The following is a 22,990-nucleotide window of genomic DNA, read 5'->3' on the forward strand; positions in this document are numbered from 1 at the left end:
GAATCACTACACACAATAAGTGTTCAAGTACCTTTACATAAGTATTTCTTTATGACCTCATGAGATCACATTGAGTGAAAGCCTCTGCATTCATTTTGAGTGCATGTTATGCAAAACCAAAGCATAATCATAATTTTGTTCCCTTTCCAGACATCCATTTTGTGTTTTTGTCCCTATTTGTGTCATAGGTGAGGTGAAACTAATCCCAGCTTACTTTTGGCAAGAGGAAAATTGACCAAAGAAATTATATAAGTGGCATAGTGTGAAATTAAGAATATCCAAATGTGAAATCACTGACAAATGCTGAACCTTATTTGTGCATTAAGTGTTTTTTACATCATAAATATTATTATGCAGTCGCCAATACAACAACAAAGTCAGTTTTCTACAAATCCTTTATTGCAGCTTATTAACTTACATTATTATTATTACGTGATTCCCCAAAAGAATGACCCAATTTCACTCAAATTATTATGAATTAATTACAGATACAGTTTTGTTCATTTTTCTATGCTAGTGTCAGGCCAAACAATTAAATGGGCTTCCATTAATCGGAAGAAGGTACGATAAATCTGTGTATCTACATGGTGCCATCACAATGTGTTAATTAATTATTGCAGTAATACTTTTGTTTGGTAATAATATTTTATCCTGTAAAATTGGTTCCTTGGCAAAGTAAAGATGCGAAACACTGGATTTCTTTTAATCTGCTAATGAAACTATCACAGATGTTTCTTTTGGCCTTATTAAAATCCTTTGAGCTGTTCATCGAACTCACCTCGTTTAAAAATCGGCGTGTGCATCGGTCCTGTGTTGAACATTATGGTTACAGGAAATGATTACCAGAGACACAATGTAGGGAAAAAAAACAAAAGCGTCTTTCTTCTGTGACATTAAATTGTTTAGAATATCGGGTCATAATAAACACTTTCAAAAGTGTCAGTATTGTTTGGTTGAAGTTAGAAATCAAAATTTAATGATACTGTCTAGTTCCAATTCAAGACAGTTATTTGGAGAATCGACAAACCTTGTTAAATAGTTTTTTTTTTTCTCCCCCAGATATCACAATTTTAAACTCGACTGGTCGTCCCGTGCCACTAATCACGAGACGATGCAATTTTTTCAGAAGGTTCTAGCAAATTGCCATATCTTCTATGTGCTGTCCAGGGTTTGACCATAATCAGAGGTCCAGCAGAAACCACAGTCCTTGTTTCCTCCTTCGTCTGGCTCACAGATGACACATCTCTCTCTGAACAGACAGACAGAAATTCAAATATTGAGAATCATAAATAACCTTAAGACGTTTTGCATCTCGTAAAGAAATTGCTTACTCGTCCTGTAACATCGAGGCTCACAGGATTGGCCGGAAGCCGTGTTGCACACAGATGTGCTACAGTGAATGTACACCTGGGAAAGAAAAATGGATTAGAACAAACATCCAGTCATGATAATGCAATTTTTTTTTATGTGGATTGTGCATTACCTGTTCACTCCGGGGTTGTAGTGAGTAGGGGTCAACAAAGGTTAACATTTTGAATATAAAGCGCCTGTGGTGACCCGGGAAGATCACACCGTCGCCAGGGAAGACAGCAACCGGGGTAGCTATGTAGCGATCGTCAATGTTTGGACACCTGCAGGAAGAAATATTTTACATTTGAAAATTTATCCAATATAATGCAGTATGGTTTTATCTATTTATTGATTGATTGATTGCTTTATTGATTTATTTAATATAATGAGTCATTTTAATTATGTATATTCATTTTACATAAACATTGAATATTTTGCATTATTAGAAAAACTGTAGCTCTAACAAAGCCTCCAATGTTTTCGTTGACATTACGAGCATCATTTGATCCCCCGCCCCTCTCCTAAAAAAGGCTAATCATATTTAAAATTTAAGGAAGCTACCTATGAAAACATTTCAGTTGCATACAATTAAAGTTTCCAATTGTTGAACAAGATATTGAAATATTACACATTTAGACTTTTTAGGCGAACAAATAAATAAATCATCGGTTGCCATGTAGTTCTTGACGATGTATTATAAACAATTTTGCTAGCTTTAATTCCTTTTCTTAATTTCATCAGTGCGTCTTTTATGAACCTTGAGTCAGAAAAAAATTCAATTGAAAAGTCAGATTAAGAAGCCTGTAAATCGTTTTGGCTGTTACCCGTTGACGATAATGTCCCACTGAGGGTGGCTATGCGGATTGGCAGTGGTGGTGGTCCAACAGCGCCCAAGGTTCAGGACAAGATTGGGATCAGTCCTGTCCATAAGTTGAACCTCCACATACACGTTGTCCCTCAAGATTTTATTCACAGGGTAGTCAAACTCCGTATAGAAAGAGTTGTAGGCCACATCCACTGCAAGAGACATACTCATGACATTTTGTTTCCAAACGAGGGTACCAGACGTTGGTGCACGTACCTTCATTGCAATCCTGCGTGAAACATTGTCCATTACCCAACTTCAGCCGCACGTTGATGGGACCCAAAGCAGCGACTGAGAAAGGAGAACTCCGCAATGGTAGCATTTCTGCAATCATACTCTCCACCAAACTGGTGCTGCTGTATCGACACTGGAAGAGTAAACTGGAAAAAAAGAAAGGGGGATGTTAGAGAGCAAAAGGGTTTAACAAAATGGTTGGGATATTGGACTTTTGGTGACACACTAAAATAGGTTGACTTGATCTGAGTTCTGAATTTCGGGTAAGGGTTAGGTTTTGTCTAACAAGAATGTAAAGAGGAAAAAATAAATTTACACAGAATAGGATTATTTATGGTTTAAAACTTTTTGGGTGAATTCAGATCCTTGTTAGAGAACAACAAGCTGTGCAAAAGTACAAAAATATTTCACCATCAAAAATGTGGGATGTTCCAATTCATTATTAAAACTAACATTACATTTTAGTTTCATCCTAAATTTTACTCCCAATACCAGATATCTGTAAATATTTTAAGATAACGCCTTACTCAAAGCTGCTGTCCCTGGTAATGGCACCTCGTGGCCCCAATCCAACTTCATACGAGGAGGTCATCCTATTCTCATAGATGATTTTACCAGCCACCTCCTGAAAAAGACATTGTGAAAAAATAAAATAGAAAAATATAGATATGTATATAGACACACAAGCCCTGTTTGGTTTTGTGTGGGTTGTGAAAAACAAATGTCTTACCGCAACGAGGGTACCGCAGGCACTCACTGGGAACTGGTAGATGGAAAAAGCAGAATTGGAGTCAATCTGTGTGCATTCAGGACCATCTCCCAACATTGAAATAGACCCAATGTCTAGATTGGGTAGAGTGGCGTCTCTGGCCACAACCAAAATGAACTGAGCATCTTTGGTGCACTGGATGGTCACTAGAAGAACAAGACATCGTGATTGGTTTTGAGATGACAAATGGGAAAGTAAATGGTATTCACCAGTAGTGATTTTTTTTAGTGGTCACTCAAGCTAATTGGGAAGATCTTAAGAAGATAGCACAACATTTTTATCTCTTTTGAACGTCACTGAGATTTACAAGTCTACAGTTTCTAGTCGTGTATGGATCAATATACTGTACTGGAGAAAAAAACAAAGAAGAAAAAAATGGATTACATACCACTTTTCCCATAGTAGCAATCCCGCCCATCGTAGCAGCAGCTAATGGCTTCGCACCCATAGGGAGATATATCAGAGACGCCACATGGAATTCTTTGAAATTTTGGCACATCACAAGTCTTGGCATTGGGGTCAGGTATCGGGTCAGGGATGATTTTTGGTTTTGTAATATGGTACTTTGGGTAGTAGCAATTGCGGCCATCGAAGCAGCAGCTAATGGTTCTACAAGAAGTGGCAGTAATACCAAAGCCTCCACATGGGATCCTTTGGACTGTTGGCACGTCACAGTTCTCGAAGTTAGGGTCTCTCACACCAGGTTGAACAGGGAATAGTGTTTCAGGAGGCTGTGGTTTTATAATATGGTACTTTGGGTAGTAGCAATTGCGGCCATCGAAGCAGCAGCCATTGGTTTTACAAGAAGTGGCAGTAATACCAAAACCTCCACATGGGATCCTTTGGACTGTTGGCACGTCACAGTTCTCGAAGTTAGGGTCTCTCACACCAGGTTGAACAGGGAATAGTGTTTCAGGAGGCTGTGGTTTTATAATATGGTACTTTGGGTAGTAGCAATTGCGGCCATCGAAGCAGCAGCTAATGGTTTCACAAGAAGTGGCAGTAATACCAAAACCTCCACATGGGATCCTTTGGACTGTTGGCACGTCACAATTCTCGAAGTTAGGGTCTCTCACACCAGGTTGAACAGGGAATAGTGTTTCAGGAGGCTGTGGTTTTATAATAAGGTACTTTGGGTAGTAGCAATTGCGGCCATCGAAGCAGCAGCCATTGGTTTTACAAGGAGTGGCAGTAATACCAAAGCCTCCACATGGGATTCTTTGGCCCGTTGGCACGTCACAGTTCTGGAAGTTAGGGTCTCTCACACCAGGTTGGAGAGGGACTGGTATCTCTTTTCCAGGAGGCTCTGGTTGAGATATGTGCGGAAAATATCGATCATAAAATCCACGAGGTAGCACACTTTGTGGTTCTGAAGTTCGATCATTTAGGCTCCTAGGCATTTGGTACATTGGAGGATAATCAGGTAAAGAAGATGAAGGCTTCGGTGATCGGTCAGGTGGAGGATTACCGGATTGCTGGGGAAGTTGAAGCCCAGGCAGTTCACGAGATGGAGGATTATCAGGTTTTGGGGGTAACGAAGAACTATCAGGTGACTCAGAACCTTGGGTCACAGATGGTCCAGAAGAGGAAGGATGGTTTGGTAGCTGATCCACAGGTTTGGGGTTTGATGGATTACTGGGTCCCTGAAAAGGTGACGGGGAATCGTAGTAAATAACGGGCAGTCGGTGATTCGTTGGTGGCTGTAGCCCTGGAGGATACAACTGTGATAAACCAGGAACCACTGGGTTGTATGCGACAGGGTAACGAGGACTAAGCCAAGGACCGGGCCCAAGGACCAGGCCAGGAGGCTTCTCCAATGAAGAGTCCACAGATGAAGAATGTCTTGAAATTGGTGGCGTCGGCTGATTGGGGGGTCTGAAATAGACATACGAACCAGATCCTGGTGGATCTGGCTGGCCTTCAGAAGGTGGTGGAGGATTTTGCGATTCTGGAGGTTTGAAAAATGGCCATGGAAGAACATTTGGTCTTTCGGAGTTTAAAAAAGGATAACTTGCCTCTGCAGCCACATAAGGTGGACGTACATCGCCTGAGGAAGAAGGTGGTCCTTGCTGAGATGGTTGAGGGGATGAAGGCCTCGGAGATGGACTTCGATTAGGTGTTTTTCGCGGATCGTAAGGGTGAATCTGAGGCAGTTCTGGTTGACTCTCTTCCAGTCCAGGTGGCAACCAAGCTCCAACCTTTGTCCAAGTGAAGCACCATAGCAGTCCCACAAATGAGATGGCGCTCCAGCGTATGATCATGGCTTCACTGAAGTCTGATCCAGACAATTCCCAAGTGCGCCATACACTCTATGCCTCCCACCGTATTTATATTTGGAAAAACAGGATGTCTTTAAAGTACCACCTCTCCTGATCGAAAAAAAAAATTCACCAATCTCTTCCGACGCAGTGTTAACTTTTGACGTGTATCTCCTGTGGTGAAAGCTCAGCTTGACACTTTGGGTCACTCAAACTTTTCACAAGGCCTTTGTGACCTCAAGTTGTATTTGACACCAAATATTTATTTGGAACACAATACAGCAAACAAATAGAGTGTAATGTTTATCTTACACCGGCAAGCTTCAAGCAGTTCAAGGTTTAGCAGAACAGGGGGGCATGTTAATCGCTTACTTGGAGTACACATTTCCACCATTTGCAATGTAATATACTTTTTTAAGATTTAAGCTGTAATTATGCCAAGGTTGGCATCACTATAGGTACTCAATACTTTACAGAGAGGAGTTAAATAAAGTACGACTATCAAGCTATTTAGCTAGCTAGCTAGCTAGCCCTCTATCTCATTTCTCTATCTGTATATTATATATAGACATATAATTATATGATGGATATTATTATGCTTTAAAATTTTAACTATAAATACAAAATGGTCAAAAGAAACACTTTTTTGCCCATCCTGCCTCCTATTAAGGCGCTTTCCCTTTAAGAAGAGAGATCGATCGATTGCCTACATTTCCCACAATGCCACTCGCTAACTCCCCGGACGTCAATCCGCTTGCCTTAGTACTGCTGGAGCTGGTCGACTCGGGTACCTCCGGTCGCTTTGCACGGCAGCCAAAGATGTCTTCGCCGGGTTCAGACGCGAATAGTCGCAGGAGGAAGAAGCCGGCTGAAGACTCTCAAGGTGAGCTACAAAGGGCTTCAGTCATGGCCGAAAGCAAGTTTTTATTATTCTCGCGAGGCTCAGCGAATGGCTTAGAAATGTATTGACGACTTAGAATTGGAGTGACAGCTCCTTTGCCTCATGCGTGTGCATCACAGTAAGTTTCCTGTAAAATGATGAAAATCGAAAAACCTCTTGCAGCAGACGAGACACAAAAGTGGGAAGTGAGTGAATGGGAAGTTATTACAGAACCATGGAAAGCGAGAAGTCACGAAGATTGGCTAACAGCAAGTGGTTTTCTCGCGTGACAGTGCCATTAAATAGCCAAGTCATGCTTTTTGCTTTATGGGGTTTGTGCTTTTTTATTTATTTTTAGCTTAAAGTTTTCATAGAGTGACTGTTCTGCCTTTCATCAGAATAGACAAAAGCCTTTAAAATAATCTGTCATCGGTTTAATGGAAATGTTATTCATATTAGCACTAGTGGCATCGGGTACTTGGTATCGGAGTACTCGAGTCTCAGTTGTCCCACACCTCTTGCCCCAAAGTCAGTTGGTGTAGCTCTCCTGAGAAAACACGCTCTAGAAATTGAATTAATTGTCTTTACTGGATTGCAGATCCTCCACCGGAACAAGAAGATGACCAGACAACTGTCAGAGGTTCACAATATCACTCAGTGGCCACACACCAACCCGCATCTCCTGCCCAGTGCGCAAGAAAATACCCGTCAGCACATTCTCGTGAGTAGTAGCCACGTTTACGTTTGTTCTCATTACAATTTGACTTAACAAAACATTTCTTTTCCTCAAGATCCAAGCCATCAGCCCCACGATGACAGCTGGGAGGAGATTCAAAGCTTAAGAACCATCAGAGCCGAGAACGAAGTAGAAGCCAACAAGCTGGTCAACAACTACAGAGTATGACTTATTATTTTCCTCCGGTTGCCTTTTTTTTTTTTGTAAGTACCCATATATGTCCGAATGTGTTTCAGTTTGGCTTTAGAAAATGGAAGAGCCACGTGACCGAGCGTCCATTTGAAGACCGATCTGAAGTGGTGAAAGAGCTCTACTCAGAACTCAACGTCGTCAAGCCACATACTGGTCCAGGTACACTTCAGTCTGGTTCAATACAACCAAAAATAGAGTGCTGACACTTTCTTAAGTCCTTTCTTAATATTCCATTATAAATTTTCATGAGCTTGGACTCAAAAGTTTTTTAAAAAATGTTTTTTTGCCTATTTTAAAATGTTTTCAAACGTGACATTTAATCAGACAATTTATTTTACTGATATTATTTTTTGCCCTTTTTGCCAGGCCATCTCATCACATGTGGAAATGTGCTGTATGTGTTTCTATTTGGTTGGTGGCTCTCCCTGGTGTACCTGCTGGTGGGCTTACTGATGTTCCTCACCGTCATCGCTGCACCCTATGGTAGGTTTAGCACACGGGATTTTGTTTCAGACCAACTCGCGATAGACTAGTTTAATGCGCAACATAACAGCTGGAATTTAATGAACAGTTTTTTATCGCTCTCTCTTTTCTACCTCTTCAGGACAGCTCTGCTGGAAGCTGTCCTGTTACTTCTTGTGGCCATTTGGAAAGTTAGTTCACCAGGTATTATTTTTTTAATTTAATTTATTGGATATTACACCTGGCCATAGCTATCTATTATATTTACATATGTGTTTTATATCATCTTTTTTTGCATTCTTGGCAAGTGATATCTTCAATCTTCTGATTGTGAGCGCTTGATTAATATTCTAGATTGGCCATCCAGGCAGACGTGAGCAAATGTCTGATTGCGATTGCACCGTGGACTGGAGAGAGGACGACTCGCCTGTGCTGCTGCCGTCACCCGCCGAGAGTCCCGTGCCACCAGAGGAAGCAACCGAGCGACCAGCGCATTCTGGCTACTGGGTAACATTTGATCATGTCGTGAAATATAATGTCCAAAAATATTTAATATGCCTTTTCCCCTTTAGTGTCGGTTCTCCACGTACGTGTGGTTGTTACTGGGATATCCTCCGCTGGTAATTCTCCACTCTCTGATTTGCCTCCTCTCCTGGATCTTGGTCTTCACCATTCCTGTTGCCAAGATGAACGCACGCACTTTTGTCGTCATCCTTCTCTTGCCTCCGGAGGATGTGTGTGTGTCAGCTAGTTTGCAGAGCAAGGTAAGGGAACTGATTTTTTTTATGGGGGGGTAACTACAACACAGATAACATTATTTTGTTATTGTTCTTCAGCGTGAAGGTTTCAAAAGCCGGACGCTGCTGTGTGTCTACCACGCCGCAAACTGGTACTACTACAAGTATACTGTTGATGGCATCAATGTATTTGCTGTCAGTATCCTTTCATGCATCAGTTGATTCAATTTGGACTGAAATCACATTTGCCATGTTTTAAATTAAGACCAGTTATTCCCTTTGACCCGCCTCCCAGACCTCCTCCCTCTTGTCATAATTGCTTTGATAATCGGCTACCTAGATAGAGAAAATCAGTACACCAGCTCTGACATTAAGTTTGCCATAGCAACCGTCTCCATCATACCCTTGTCGTACTACATCGGCATGGGCATCGCCAGGTGAGCTTGATAACATCACATAAAAAAAATCTTTCTCACTGGTTTTGGAACCATCCCACAGCATCTCGGCCCAGAGTAACTTCGCAGTTGGCGCCGTCGTCAACGCGACCTTCGGCTCCATCACCGAGTTGACTTTTTACATTACGGCTTTGCTGAGAGGTCACCGGGCAGCCAACCCGTGCCTGCAGGAGGTCGTGAAGGCCGCGCTGACCGGCACGCTTCTCGGTTGCATCCTCTTCATCCCTGTGAGGCGTCACATTTTGCGCACACACACGTTCTTGGAGCAATGCAACAATTTGCTCCGCCTCCAGGGTATCTGTATGATTATCGGCGGGTTGAGACATCGCGAGCAAAGATTTAACAGCCGCTGCACAGGAGTCAGCTCTGCACTGCTCTTCATTTCCGTTGGAGGTAAGTTGTAAATTTCTCATCAGTGCAAACTTACCTGATTTAATCCACCACCATCATGTCCGCAGGCGTCTTCGCCCCGACATTGTTCTCCAAGGCTTACGGGAACTTTGTGTGCGACTCGTGCACTAATTCCACATCAAGCAACACCACGAGCAACATCAGCGGCCCGTTCATCTGCCGCAACTGTCACTATGATGTGGTGAGAGCCCTCACTCGGACATATAACGGACAAATTGGTGCAGAACATTTCTTTCTTTCTATTTAACAGAACAACGGGACCCTGTTTCATCACCATGTTCAGTAAGACATTTGAGTTCCTCTTAATAAGCATGACAGATTTGATTTTTTGCAATTCGCTTCGGGAAATCTGAGCCTCTGTCACAGGTGGATGCACAAGTTGACTTATTTTTGTTTTCTAGGCCCCTGGTGTATACTGTGTCGGCCCTCTTGCCCGTGGCTTACATCATCGGATTAATATTCACGCTCAAGACACACTCCCACATCTACGAGATCCATGTTGGAGACAGACAGGGTAGGATTATATTCCCCTCATGATGCTAATTGATGCTAATTGTCAAGGTCTTTTGGAACCAGAAAGCGGTCACCAGCAGCACGGTGGTCCGGTAGTGCACTGGTCCCGATGGAGGTCTCTACTCATCCTCATCCTGGCCACCGTGTTCACGTCGGCTTGCGCCGACCTGGCCACGGAACATATCCAGCCCATCCTTAATCAGCCTACAATCTCCCAGGTTGGGACATATGGCATAAGTACTCACTTGGGCGATATTTGAGTTTTTTTTAAATGGTCAAACAATTTTTTTTGGGTAACTTTTTTATATTGTAAAACAGCCAAATGTTCTGGCTATAATTCGTTTTGTTTTTAATTCCTGTCATCAGCCGTGGATTTTGAAAAACTAACTCGCCTATTTTAACAAAGGAGTTATCGACTTAATTAGTAAGAAAATATTTGTCTTGGGCTTAATGTGTTTTTATTGTTTTCCTTCTCCAGTATTTTATCGGAGTAACAATTCTCGCCATGGTTCCCGAGATCCCTGAGCTCGTCAATGGTATCCAGTTTGCACTTCAAAATAACATAAGTCTCAGGTACCCTCATGAACACAAATAAATTTCAAATGTGACTTTTGCTCTTTACAATAAATCCTATTTTTTTCCCTTCAGTTTAGAGGTAGGAAGTTGTATCGCTGTGCAGGTCTGCATGCTTCAGATTCCGATCCTCGTCTTGTTCAATACCTTTTACGTAAGGTCTTCTCATTTTTCTGTGCAGCATTCAGACAAGTTGATTTTTCAATTAACGCCGCCATTGCTGTTTTGTCAGGATGTGGGCTTTGTGCTCTTGTTCAGCGACTTGCACCTCTGGACCAGTATCTTCAGCGTGATTCTGGTCAACTACATCTTCATGGATGGCAAGTCGGATTATTTTCAAGGTAAGTGATAACTGCGTGTACAAAAATAATCAATTTTTTAACTAAATAGAGAATTGTCTTCAATGTTTTCATTGTGTCATTTAAATAATTCAATTGATATTAACCCATCTATAAAATAGTTTATTTTACTAACATATCAGTTGAATTTAGTCTTAGTTGTCCAATTTATAATAAAGGTAATTATTTACAAATATTTGTGTCTTTTATTTAATTTTTATTTAGCCTGGAAATTGACAGCATAATTACAAAACATTATCAAAAAAATTAACATTGTAAAGTTTTGATGTAAGATGTATTATTTACAATAAATCAATGAATTGCAGTATATTGTAGGGTAAATGAATCCTCAAATATAAAAAAAAAAAAAAATTAACCAATTTCAGGGAATATCTGCTATTGCATTCAAAAATAAAATATTTCCCCCTTTTTTTTCTACCTTCTGTGTTTTTAAAATGCAGGTACAGCTCTGGTAGTTGTCTATCTGATCCTATTGGCTCTCTATTACTTTGCTCCATCACCAGCAGGCTGCTGACTTGGAGGACCTATTCACGACACTACTCACAAAAATTGGGCTAAAATACTTTTAATATACAGATTAATTTATTTGAACTATTTATTCAATTGTGACGTTTTGGTGAGCTTTAGGTTCATCCTGAAATTTTACACCAAAGTGCTTCGACATTAGCATTGATGCTAACATTATAACTCGTGTGGAGTGTTTGCACAAGTAAATTATAAAGCCCAAAGAGTTTAATAGTCACCAATACCACTCCATGTTTTAAAACTTGATCCCGATAGGACTTTTCCCAAATATTTCATATTGATGTTTAGAATTAAGTATATTCATGAATATTAGGAAGGTTCTATCCTTTCTTGTGACTGTTACTCCAGGTGCATCTAAATAAATGAAAAAAATAGTCAAGTTTATTTCAGTAGTTCAACTCAAAATTTAAAACATTTACGAATCATTGGAAAACTTGTCCATGATATTTTCATTTATTAAGATGTACCTGTAAAAGAGCCAAATGTTCTATCTTGTATTTTTGTTTGAGATAAATAATAGAACAATGTGCACTTTTTTTTTTTTACCTCAGTGTGTCAAAATAGTATGTGATATTTTAATACGAAAAAATGACAGTGTGAAATTGTGGCAATATAACTCCTCCATACAAATATTTGGAAAAAAACGGTCTGCCTGACTTTTATTGCACAACAAGAATTAGAGAAATTTACAGAATCAAATATGGCATGCCAACATGCAGGAGAGATCACAAGCGTCACAAATAGAAACATCTCCAACACAAGCAAGGCCTACTTTGAACACTGCAGCAGACTGACTTTAACAAATGGCGGAAAGTGACAATGCGGAAAAATTAAATTTCCATTACAGTGCTGAATGTGTCCCGAGGTTAAAACTGTGCTTTTCAAAACAGTACCTTTTTACAGTTTAAAAAAAAAATCATGAATAATAAAATAATGTTCTTTATGACACGTTTCGGGAAACATTTAGTTATAAAAACAAGCAAACACAACAACAGAGGAGTAAACAGCAGCACGTTGATTTAAAACAATTTAGTGGCTTAGTGTAACCTGCACGCAACCAGCACCGTCAATCATAAAGAGGAATCTGAGCATTCAAAAGGCACCAGATGGAGGAAAAAAACAAGACTGCAAGTGTAAAATAAAAAAAAACCACTAGGGGGAGGCACTAGAATTCACAGTGATAACATAAAAAAAAATCCATTAAAATAATCACATCTGAACATTACACTTCCTGCTTTTGTCCAACAGTTCCACGCTATTGCATTCTGTTGCTCCAAAACAAAAATATGAACAATATACAATGGATTGGAACACTTTGACACAAAAATGCAAACCAGTTACCGAGGCCATAAAAATCACAGTTGACCAAATTAAATTAGAGTCCGTACAGTTAATCTCAACACAGATGTCTAAAATAAAACACATTCCCGAAATGTTTGAGGAAATAGATCAGACTGAACTCCAGAAGGCCATTTTCACAACCACAGTCAGTCGTTTATATTTTTTTTAACGACGGTTCACCATGCAACACTCACCTCTGTCCCATCACGGAGCGGCTCCTCCGATGATGAGATGTCTACCTACTTGAGCCGTTGGATGAGCGTGTGTGGCAGTCCAAGGCTGAGCAGCTGCAAGGTGGACAGCTGAGCTAAGTGAGGAACCGTCTTCAGTAGCTTCTCCCAGGCCAGCTCCAGCAGACTGGGTACCACCAGCCACACTTTGTACAACGAGGCCGTACGTCGATTCCCAGACATGTTCACCACGCCGCCGTGGACGTACATGCAACCCGCCTGAAGAAGAAATCAAATCAGTGTAAATTTTTTCTTCTTCTCATTACAGCCTTGACGTTACTACTCACAGGCGTGACGGCGGCGCAGTGGAAGTAGGCAGGCTCCGGCATGACGGCAGGCAACTTGGTCCACTGAAAAGTGCCAAGGTGGAGCTTCCACAGGTCGGCCATGATCAACTGACCGTCGTAGCCGCCGCAAATGAACACCTCTGTGAGGAAGAACGAGGTCGTTGTAAAAGTAGCAGAAGGTACATACATAGATGGGGAAAGAAGAACTCACCGTGTTGGACCTGCACGCAACTGTGACAGCGTCGGGCAGCGGGATATCCTGTCATCAATATCCAATCAAACAATGAAAATAATTGGAAAAATAATATTCAAAGCATTTCGGCACTGACCTATTTTTTCATGGGCTTTGGTGGCTATTTCCTCCCAGTAATTGGTCTCCAGGTTATATGCATGAATCTGGAAAAAGTTTTTTTAAACAATTTGGAACAAAATAATTTCAATTAATTGAAAGTACGGCTTACTTTGTCCAGGCGATACGATGACCAGGAAGTCCCGCCTCCTAGAATGTATATCCTTTGTCCATCATGAGCTAGCTCGTGTCTGTACCTATGACATCATCCAATAACACCGTGATGATGCAACTCAGATCAACTCACATGCTCTCATCTCACCTTTCCTCAGGTAGATCTGTGGGCACATTGTTGGGCTTGAGATGGCTCCACTCTTTGGTCGTCAGGTCCAGCCTGTGCAGATCGGTGCTGTAAAGGTAGCCCGTCGTCCCTCCAAAAACGTATAAGCAACCGTTTATGATGACCATCGCCTGCAAAGGAGCAACACAGCATGTTTCTGACCATCTACTGAAAAAACAAGGCTGTGCTGTAAGTTACCTGGCCGTAGATCTTGTTGGGCTTGGTCCCTTTGCAGCCTAACAGGTTCCATTGTTTGTACTTAACGTTACAAACGTGGACGTCGTTTCCGTTGTTTTCGCCAAATGGAATGCCCGTACCGCCAAACACCAGCAGGTTGTTCCCATGGAAGACAGCTACACATAGCCATAAAATCAAGCTAAGCATTTTTACTTCTTCTGATCCACTTCGAAAATGGTCAAATGATACAAAACACCAGCCCTCTCACAATATTTTTCTCTTAACAGCCCTTACCTGACATGGAAGCGAGCTCCGTGGGGACGTAACCCTCCGTTTGAACGCGGTGCCAGGTGGCGGTGGCGAAATGAAACCTCCACAACTCCCTGAAGAGAGGAAAGTCTTCATTTTCCGCCCCACCCGCTTCCTCAAAGTCCGGGTTGTAGCCTCCAAACACGTACAGGTGAGTGCTGTCTGCGACACAGCGGTGTCCGCTACGAGCCGACGGCACCCAGGGTCCTGGGAACGTTAACAAAAGTTGGATCTCCTTCGCGGTCCGAGCAGGTCGGGACAATCGATGCATTACCTTCTCTGAGAAATCTGTTGGGGATGCGCAGGTTGGGGAAAGCGGGGGATAAAAGTCGTCGAGCCTGGAGCCAGCGTGCCCTCATCTTGAAGCCTGTACAATCAAATCCTTCAGTTCTTGTCCTTTAGGGTTACAGGTGAGCTGGCTTTAGGCATGAGCAATGGGGTAGACCCCCAGATTGGACACCAGCTAACCATAATATCGAGAAACCACTAAATGCATCAACACGCTCTGCAAAAGCGTGAAAATGATCATTTAAATCTGGATCTAAAACATGCAGGATCAAATCAAGTTCGTGACCTCTGACCTAGCGTAAGTTAGGTGTTATTCGGCTTCAGGATGACCCCAAAAAATGTATGCACGTAATCAGCTACTACTAGCTGTATAATATCGACACTGCATCGATATTCTATCAAATTGATGCTATTTGCATGCTCAGCAAATCAAATGTATAAGAATTAAAAATGCATTTTCATATTGCGTCATGCGCATTGATGCCTGTCTAGAAAATTTGCATTTTACGTGCAGCTAGCCTTAGCATGAGTGCATGATGCATTCATAAAAACACCGACACGTTAATTACAACACAAACAAGCACCGCGTTACCCCAAAAAGCAGTTGATATAAAATATTTTTAAAAAAAAACGTTTTAAACAACCGTGCCGGTTTTGTGTTTAGTTTCCGCACCTGAATCTCGACTCGAGGGCCTCCAGGACAGTTTCTCGAACTTATTGAGCTGACTGGAGCTTTCATCCTTGACCGGCGTAGACATGTTGACGAGGCAGCGACAAGCACCACGAGAGGTTTTACTTGCGGGTGCGAACGGCAAGCCGCCACAACGTCGCGTTAACGCGGAACACCATTAGAGGGGAAACGTGTTGGGAAATAATACAGCTGAGCTTTGAGCATACACGCCAGATACTGCTGTTGTTAGTGGTGCGCGGCGGTCACGTGATCCACCCTGACCAATCAGGGGAGAGGCGTTCAAAAGACGCATGCTTGTGGATTGAAAAATACGTCATTCCATTCAATTTAAGCAGCAACCTTTAAATAGTAATGTAAAGCAGAATATGTATTTTACGTAATTATTGTGTAGAAAAAAATAGCTAATACAATTTTGCAATTTGATTTATCCATTTGAATATTTTGGCTGTTGTGCCTTGTGATTGGCTGGCTGGAATAGATTCACCTGTCATACACTACGAACGTCAAAAATAGATGGATATCCTAAAGTTGTCATTGACGAGCTCTCGCCGCTAGATGGCGTAGTCAAGCCACCCGTCCTCTCTCAGCTGTGGGATTTGTATCCACGGGCCTCATTATTAGTACATGATGAGGCTGCATTTCTCCAAAAACGCAAACAGGCTGCCGGATGAATATTTAAGGATGGAGGAAACGAACGCCAGCAGAAATACAAGGTCGTTGTTTAAAAGAAAGACTTTTGCACCTCCTGGAAAAGCTTTCAAGTTATCTGCAGCTCATTTATGTGGTTATTAGAGTTTTTTAAAAAAATCTTCTGGCCATGTCTGCAAGATCAATCACAACTACCCATCCATTTTCTTATTTCTAATCGGGTCACGGGTGAGCTGGAGCCTATCCCGGCCTTAAGAGGGCTGGTTGCCGTCTGACCGCAGTACATTAAAAAAAAAAAAAAAAAATAGAAAAAAGCCCGGAGAAATATACAGGTGTGGGAAAAATCATTTTGACCGATTATATTTTCTGCAAATTTGTTTTGAGATTTTGTAACGTTTTCAGTTGTTTGTAAAATAAACCAAAAGTGTTCATTTTACTCTAACATTTATCTTACACAGTGGTGCCATTCAGTGACCACTTTTAAATCACTTTCTTATTAAAATAGTCATAAAAAAATTCAAATATGTGGACTAAGATAAACGAATATCAATATCATTTTGCAATGGTCTTGTATGCTAATTGTAACGAAGCCCCCCTTCCCCCCCGGTAGAAATTGATCAGTGTCAATACTACACAATCAAATCCCGAGAACAGAAGTCAACGTCATTGTTCCACGAGGAAGGTACATTTCTGCCAAAGACTGCGGGAGAGAAAAGGGGGGGTATTAAAGATCACAACCTCAAATATCAACTCTGCACACTGTTGCCAAGTCTTGTTGCTATGGAGATTGCATCCTACTGCAGGTGTGAGTAAGTCAACTGTGCTTCCCTCTCTGTCTCTTTATGCTCGTCTGTATGGTACACGGGCGGGCGAGCGAGCTCAGTGTGCATGTGTGAGCCCATGTGAGTGTGCTTCCGTCGCAGACATGCTTGCAAACAGCCCCGAGGTTGAAACATTGAGCTTCTGTTTTGAGTCCCCCCCCCCCCCATCCCCTACATACTGTACGCTCTCTGTTTATTACCAAGATCGTCCTCTCACTAATAGAAGCTTATTATCTTTCGATGCGTCATATTTCAACATTCTGCTCGGGAGGTCTGTCCAAAGGCGACAACCGAGGACCTTCTGAACTGTGCAAATGTAATTAAGCCTCAGGCAGGGTGTGCAAATAAATAGCTGCATGAGTCCAAGTAGTGCTAGCAGACGTGCAGTGAACTGAGATGGTTTCAAGGAATTCACTGGAGAAGACTAGATGTGTTTGGAATTGAATAGAAATGACTCTATTATATATATTTTTTTATTTATTGACTTATGACTTACTGATTTATGTTATGTTTTGGTTGAATTTTTTTGTCTTTTGTCGTAAAGGTGTTTAGTTTTAAATGGATTTCATATTAATATGTTTATTATTAAAGCTGAGATTGTCTATTGTAATAGAAATTCATTTGTTTAACAAGAGGACCTTGAAAATAAATAATCATTGACGGAACCCGTTGAAATATTGAAGCTAGACATGTCAAATGGAAACGGATGGCATATTTTTTTACACTCTCACATTGACTTGTCCAAGTGGATCAGATTTGGAGCTGTTGTTGCGCACTGCAGGCGGCTGCTACTCGCCTTTGAGTCTAACCGAGGCAGACTGAGGGAGGCTTATTAAACCATGGGCTGCAGCCTTATTCTGAGGACCACAAAAGTGCACTGCGCGACATAAATAGCCCGCTATAATGTTCACCATCATCTAAATATACAGTAGCAAGTGCACACGTTTGGATGTAGCAGCCTCTGTGCAGAAGTGTTATTAATAGGGACTGACATTTTCACAGTTCATGGCTGAATCACTCTTTGCAAGCCTTGGTGAGCCTGCACATTTGTAACACGATGCAGAAAAGCTCGCACAAGGCTCTGAATGTGCTTATGATTACATTGAGGAGGAAAGACAAAAGATGACCGACTGCGGCGAAAATGTAGTGGCACTCGGTTTTTTTTCTTCATTTTCTGCCATTTGAAAGCAACAAAGGACGGCAACTGAGTTCTGTTAACAGCGACACAGCCGTTCCAATTTACCGTATTTCCCGCACTATAAGGCGTACCTGATTATAAGGCACACCTTCAATGAATGGCCAATTTTAAAACTTTGTCCATATATAAGATATATACATTTGGCCCGCGGGCCGGACTTTGGACACACCTGCTGTAGTGGCTCAATATTGGTCCATATATAAGGCGCACCTGATTATAAGGCTTTTGAGAAAATTGGAGGTTTTTAGGTGCGCCTTATAGTGCGGAAAATGCAAAGACATTCGGCATTTATGCGTATATAAATCATACTTTGAGTCTGTACATTCTTCAAAATGAGAAATGGCAAAAGACATGACAGCCAAAGTGCAAAATAAAAGTTTTATTGTTAGAACCCCGTCAACAATTCTTCAACCCGACGTGGCCCCGGTGAGCACTGGGCCGTAGCGTGAGCGATAGCGCTCTGCCAGGATAGGACCATTAAGGCTCATTAGTCCCCTATCGATAGCCTTGATGATCAGGCCCGTGTGAGCAAGAAGGTGGCCGAAAGAGAAGGTCAGCATATGGATCTTAATCTGACCTCTGTCATGCTCACATTTTATCGAGACATTGAGTAGTGGAAGGGGGTGCTTGTTGGCCAAACCTCCTGCAGTGTCTTTGATTTGTCTCATTGTGCATTGCTACGAAAAAAATTTGATGTTGTGGTTAAAATTTAAAATTGCTAAGTGAATTTTATTTGATCTTTCGTTAAACAGGTACGTGAAATGTTTGGGATGAAGAGAAACCAAATTTCCAGGCAGAAAGGATGAGTTAACATGACAAAGAGTGGGTGGGTCCACAACATAAGAGCGCAGTTATGTAATTGTTTATGTGTCCCCTCTGAGTTCATGTTAGCTGATAGAAGACACCCTGCCTTCGCTGCTCTTCTTGGCTTCTGCCACATTGCATTAATGTCTTTATTCCTTGTGACTGGTAATTGGCCTACTTTGAGCCCACTACTTGTCTCCTAGATCAACTTGTACAGTAGAAAGACAAGGACAGAAGGTGAATTCAGAGATTTCTTACGAATGTTTGAAGATTGCTGAAACCAAAGACGGAAAATTCTGTTGTGAATTATGTAGAACTGGTTTTCAGCATTTCAGTCATACATTTTTTTTTTGCCTTCATACTGTAGAACTTGAGGTTACAAACTGGAGCCATAGCTAGCTAGCAGTGGCGACATGCTAGCCAGCTAGCTATGCCTACAACAAAAATTCATTTTCTCACTTCACTGGTTTCTTTTATATCAAATTATTTTAGGTGCCTTACCTGACATGTTTGATATAAAAGAAACCAGTGAAGTGATTAAAAAGGAAACACAAGATGAACTTAGTACAACAATTCATTTTCTCGTTCCCAATCATGACCGCTTTAGAGTGCCTCGTTATTGCGGCTCTTCATTTAACACAATTTTTAAGTAGTTTTTTTTTTTTATTACACTTTAAAGGAAGTATTTTACCCCCGCCAGCTTCATTTTCCATAATGCAGTCTCTTCAGTACTGCACATCTTTAAAAAAAAAAGAAACCCAACAACAGTATCTGGCAATTTTACTTTCAAGGCTAAGGTGACCCAAAACTCCCAAGCTGAAAAGTTGACAATGCTCAGCAGAGGACAGCTGGTAATGTTTAATCACAGGAGGAGTTTTCCCTGTGAGGCTTGCACACCTTCCTTTCACTTTTGTGACAGTCACAGCCGGCCTCCTCCACCTGGAAACACGCAACCCTGAACCTGGGGCCAAAGGCACAACTTTTCACCCTCTAATGAACTATAAACTCATTAATAGCTTTTTGATGAGGCAAAAAGTTAGCTGCAGTAAGATGAGATGTGAACACACAATTGTGTGTCGGCTATATTGTCATGACATATTCAGTCCATTGCATATCAATTTATCTATGCATCTAACATTATTGTGCATAATGGTGACTCATTGGCAGTCATGCACATCTTCAATTGTTTTCTCGTTGGAGACGCCTGGCAGAAAAGGCCGCTGAGTGTTACATTCAATTACAGACCCGCTGCGACTGCTGTACCAGCGCCAACCTGGCGAGATGGCAAGAACACAAATCACAATGGCTGAGAGCCGGGATGGTGCCCCAACCCCGGCCGGGCCCGGCGATGTTCTAAAACGGGCTCGTCGCAGACACTCCTCCACGCGTCTCTTCCTCTCGTCTGCGCACTCAGGTCAGCGGAAAGCGGAATGTAACAAACATTGTAGGCCCTGGTGCTCTATTATTCATGTTCTGCTCCCAGAATAGCCAACAGTACACACTGTTTCATCTGGCATAAAAAAAAAACTAAAATTCCAGAAAAAAAAGCTTTTTTACTTTGACTGGCACTTTTCTTAGATGATGGATGTCCAACATGGCAGGTTGATTGCCCATATATGTTATGCATGCCTGGTTAAAAAACGGTGACAGTCCTCTCTTGCCCATCCGACCATGAACTGTACGTGCAACAAGCCAGACATCCTGCCTGCACGTGAACCAAGACCCGGCGGCCTCCGGGAACATTGGAACATCTCGGCACTGTTACGCAACACGTGGGCGCAGTTGTCTACAAAAAAAACATTGCAGAGATGTGAGTATTGTGGCTACCTTTATTATCGTGACAACAACGCCGACGTTATTCTGGAAAAAAAATTGATCGGGTTGAGCAAGGCGTGGCAATACAATCACAGTGCTGTCAGAACATCATGTCTGATCTGATGCCCCCCCCCCCTCCACATTTGTGAGCTGTGATTGACAGGCGGGCTAACCAGTCTTGGCAACGAAGAACGAGGGAGCAGCAGCGGGATCACGTCAGCCTCTCATGATAACGAGGACACGACAGACCCCCGTTTCTGTTTTCCGAATCCCAAACTGGTTTGTACTATAAATCGGACCGACAGCTTTTTGCCGGACCGGGTTATCGCGCTCTCTGCTGCAGTTGCTCTCATTAATCCAGAATTAATATCCCTGAATTTCGTGTGTGCTCCACACCAGAGGGAGGACTTGAGTGGCCCCAAGTGGACCTCTAGGTGGTTCAAGTGCCACTTTTACGCCAACTCCGACACCCTTTTTATTGGTACCTGCAAGAGTGAATATCCCAGCATGCAACTGTCAGATAAAACTTATCACAAGAAACACAATGTTAATTTTTAGAAAACTCCTAAATGTACTTTAACGTAGTTAAGATTTTGTATTGCTTGAATTCTTTTTTATTTTGCAGGGCCATTGTCTTAATCTAAACTGCCTCAAAAACCATTGGAAAAAAAAAAATGGCCGACTTGAGTGAAGCATATTTTGATTTCCTTCAACTCCTTTTTGTCCCAACTCTACTGCAATGCAGAGCCACTCCGACCCACCCCAACTACACACACACACATATCACACACCCTTTATTCGATCCCTCCCAAGTAAAACTAATCCAGATTGTTAAACACGGCATCATGCTTTAAAAGGATTTCAAACGCCTGTTTACGTTTAAGCTGCGACTGCCACAACTTATTTTGTCTCCGCACGACAACAGGCATGAGGGAGCCTTGCACGCATCAAAACGACAAAGTGTGTTTCTATAAAAAGGAAGGCGTAATTAGTAAATGTCATTTGAGAGGGGTATGGTGAATTAGAAGCGTGCTGGATCATGTAATTAGGACCGCAGCCTTCTCATGGTTCGACTGGGGGAAGGACACCACGGCAGGCAGCATCCTCTGTGACAGCAGCGGAAAACACCAGATGACACACACACACACACACACACATTCCCGCTGGCTTATATACACACAGACACGCACACATGCAGGGACAGATCACACAGTGTCCAACAAGACTGACAGTGATGTTTGACTGTTATGGCGTGGATTTTTTTTTTTACCCCCCCCCCAGCCACCTTTCACGTATCTGACCGTATCTCTTCAACGTCCCATTTGAAAGCCAGCATGTGGATCTGAAGCAATCTCTACTTTCTGGATAGAAAATGTTCCCCCAAAAATATATCGACGTGAATTTTAAAACTCGATTCAACTCACAATTGTGGACTATTTGTTTAAAAAAGAGGCCTTAGTTGAATCTACTGTCAAACTATAAATACAAAACTAAGAGAATTATGTTTGGTAAGTTTAAAACAAGCACACACTGTAGCTTTACCTTGGGAAAGTCCACTTAGCTTAATGCTAACAAAGCAAAGCATCCGTGCTAAGCTAATGCTAGCATTGAAAGTCACCGTTTCAGAGTTATTTTAAGAAATGGATCTTGGAAGTCACATAGTGTGTCATTGGTTGCTAGCTTAACATAAAATAAAATAATTCAATTTCAGAAATTTAAAATAATTTGACAGGAAACAGTCAGCTTGCTAACTTGCTAACTAACATATCGCAAAGTCATCACTGTCATCATCTTCAATTATTCAAAGATTATTTTTTAATTATTTGCACAATTAATGCCTGCATCGTCTTGACACGAATGAATTGAAAGTACACGGAGCAACGAACTAAATGAAAACAACAGACTTATCGTCAAAGATGCAGCAGAGGGAGACGGATTTATGGCAAGATAGATTGAAGACAGAAAGGATAACAATGAAGATGCGCTAATAAATAAATCTCTCCAAGAAGACGCCCAAGGACTGATGGCAGCAGATTAGAGACTGCGCCTTTTAAACAAATTGGATGCTCAGAGAGGCAGATTGGCTGTTTTGCTTGTTCATGTTTTTTTTTTTAATTGTTGAGCTCTGCAACTACACAGACCGAAAAAAAGTCTTTTCCATCCTACATGATGTCATGTTGCTGACGCGGCATATTTAGAAATGCAGCGCAACCTCCGAAGTTTAGCACAATCAGTGTCTTTGCGAGTGTGCCACAAATGATTGACAGCTCATAAATCACGCCATCAGTCTCTGATTGATTGTTATTCCTCACGCGCGGTTGTTCCTTATATATTGAATTCAAGTACAAGATGGGGCCAGAGACGGCTGATTTATTTATTTTTTTTATCCACAAACAATATTTATTTTGCGGTACTTTCAAGTCAAATTGACGT

General features: G+C 41.7%; 3 protein-coding genes across 5 annotated transcripts; 1 reads left to right on the plus strand and 2 right to left on the minus strand.

The window, feature by feature from the left end:
* Positions 1 to 377: 377 nt before the first annotated feature.
* LOC148397000 (uncharacterized) lies at positions 378 to 5,682 on the minus strand. Its single transcript, XM_088378967.1, has 8 exons — positions 3,607 to 5,682; positions 3,180 to 3,364; positions 2,977 to 3,074; positions 2,432 to 2,595; positions 2,175 to 2,367; positions 1,484 to 1,631; positions 1,332 to 1,407; positions 378 to 1,249 (listed from the first exon to the last, which is right to left on the minus strand). The coding sequence occupies exons 1-8, from the start codon at positions 5,477 to 5,479 to the stop codon at positions 1,098 to 1,100; spliced, it is 2,889 nt and encodes a 962-aa protein (XP_088235093.1). The 5' UTR covers positions 5,480 to 5,682; the 3' UTR covers positions 378 to 1,097.
* Positions 5,683 to 6,029: 347 nt separating this feature from the next.
* Positions 6,030 to 11,846, plus strand: LOC148397001 (uncharacterized). Its single transcript, XM_088378969.1, has 20 exons — positions 6,030 to 6,359; positions 6,955 to 7,077; positions 7,148 to 7,254; positions 7,329 to 7,443; positions 7,651 to 7,767; positions 7,889 to 7,950; positions 8,101 to 8,253; positions 8,319 to 8,510; positions 8,583 to 8,682; positions 8,779 to 8,920; positions 8,982 to 9,165; positions 9,232 to 9,331; positions 9,397 to 9,530; positions 9,600 to 9,631; positions 9,751 to 9,863; positions 9,926 to 10,080; positions 10,341 to 10,435; positions 10,511 to 10,589; positions 10,668 to 10,776; positions 11,235 to 11,846. The coding sequence occupies exons 1-20, from the start codon at positions 6,197 to 6,199 to the stop codon at positions 11,306 to 11,308; spliced, it is 2,349 nt and encodes a 782-aa protein (XP_088235095.1). The 5' UTR covers positions 6,030 to 6,196; the 3' UTR covers positions 11,309 to 11,846.
* Positions 11,847 to 11,951: 105 nt separating this feature from the next.
* On the minus strand, positions 11,952 to 15,515 carry LOC148397002 (kelch domain-containing protein 10-like). Of its 3 annotated transcripts, XM_088378972.1 has the most exons (11): positions 15,254 to 15,515; positions 14,567 to 14,659; positions 14,442 to 14,499; positions 14,278 to 14,366; positions 14,005 to 14,159; positions 13,789 to 13,937; positions 13,639 to 13,723; positions 13,507 to 13,573; positions 13,389 to 13,436; positions 13,178 to 13,317; positions 11,952 to 13,109 (listed from the first exon to the last, which is right to left on the minus strand). In XM_088378972.1, exons 1-11 carry the CDS (start codon positions 15,336 to 15,338, stop codon positions 12,900 to 12,902), a joined length of 1,179 nt encoding a protein of 392 aa, XP_088235098.1. In that variant the 5' UTR covers positions 15,339 to 15,515; the 3' UTR covers positions 11,952 to 12,899. The 3 variants fall into 3 exon arrangements, with proteins under 3 accessions (XP_088235098.1, XP_088235099.1, XP_088235097.1); XM_088378973.1 differs by having other exon boundaries at positions 14,278 to 14,499; positions 14,567 to 14,688; XM_088378971.1 differs by having other exon boundaries at positions 14,278 to 14,499; positions 15,254 to 15,514.
* Between the last annotated feature and the right edge of the window lie 7,475 nt (positions 15,516 to 22,990).

The sequence above is a fragment of the Syngnathus floridae genome, chromosome 6 (assembly GCF_059516105.1).
Source record: "Syngnathus floridae isolate MCC-2025c chromosome 6, RoL_Sflo_1.0, whole genome shotgun sequence".
Taxonomy (NCBI): Eukaryota; Metazoa; Chordata; class Actinopteri; order Syngnathiformes; family Syngnathidae; genus Syngnathus; species Syngnathus floridae.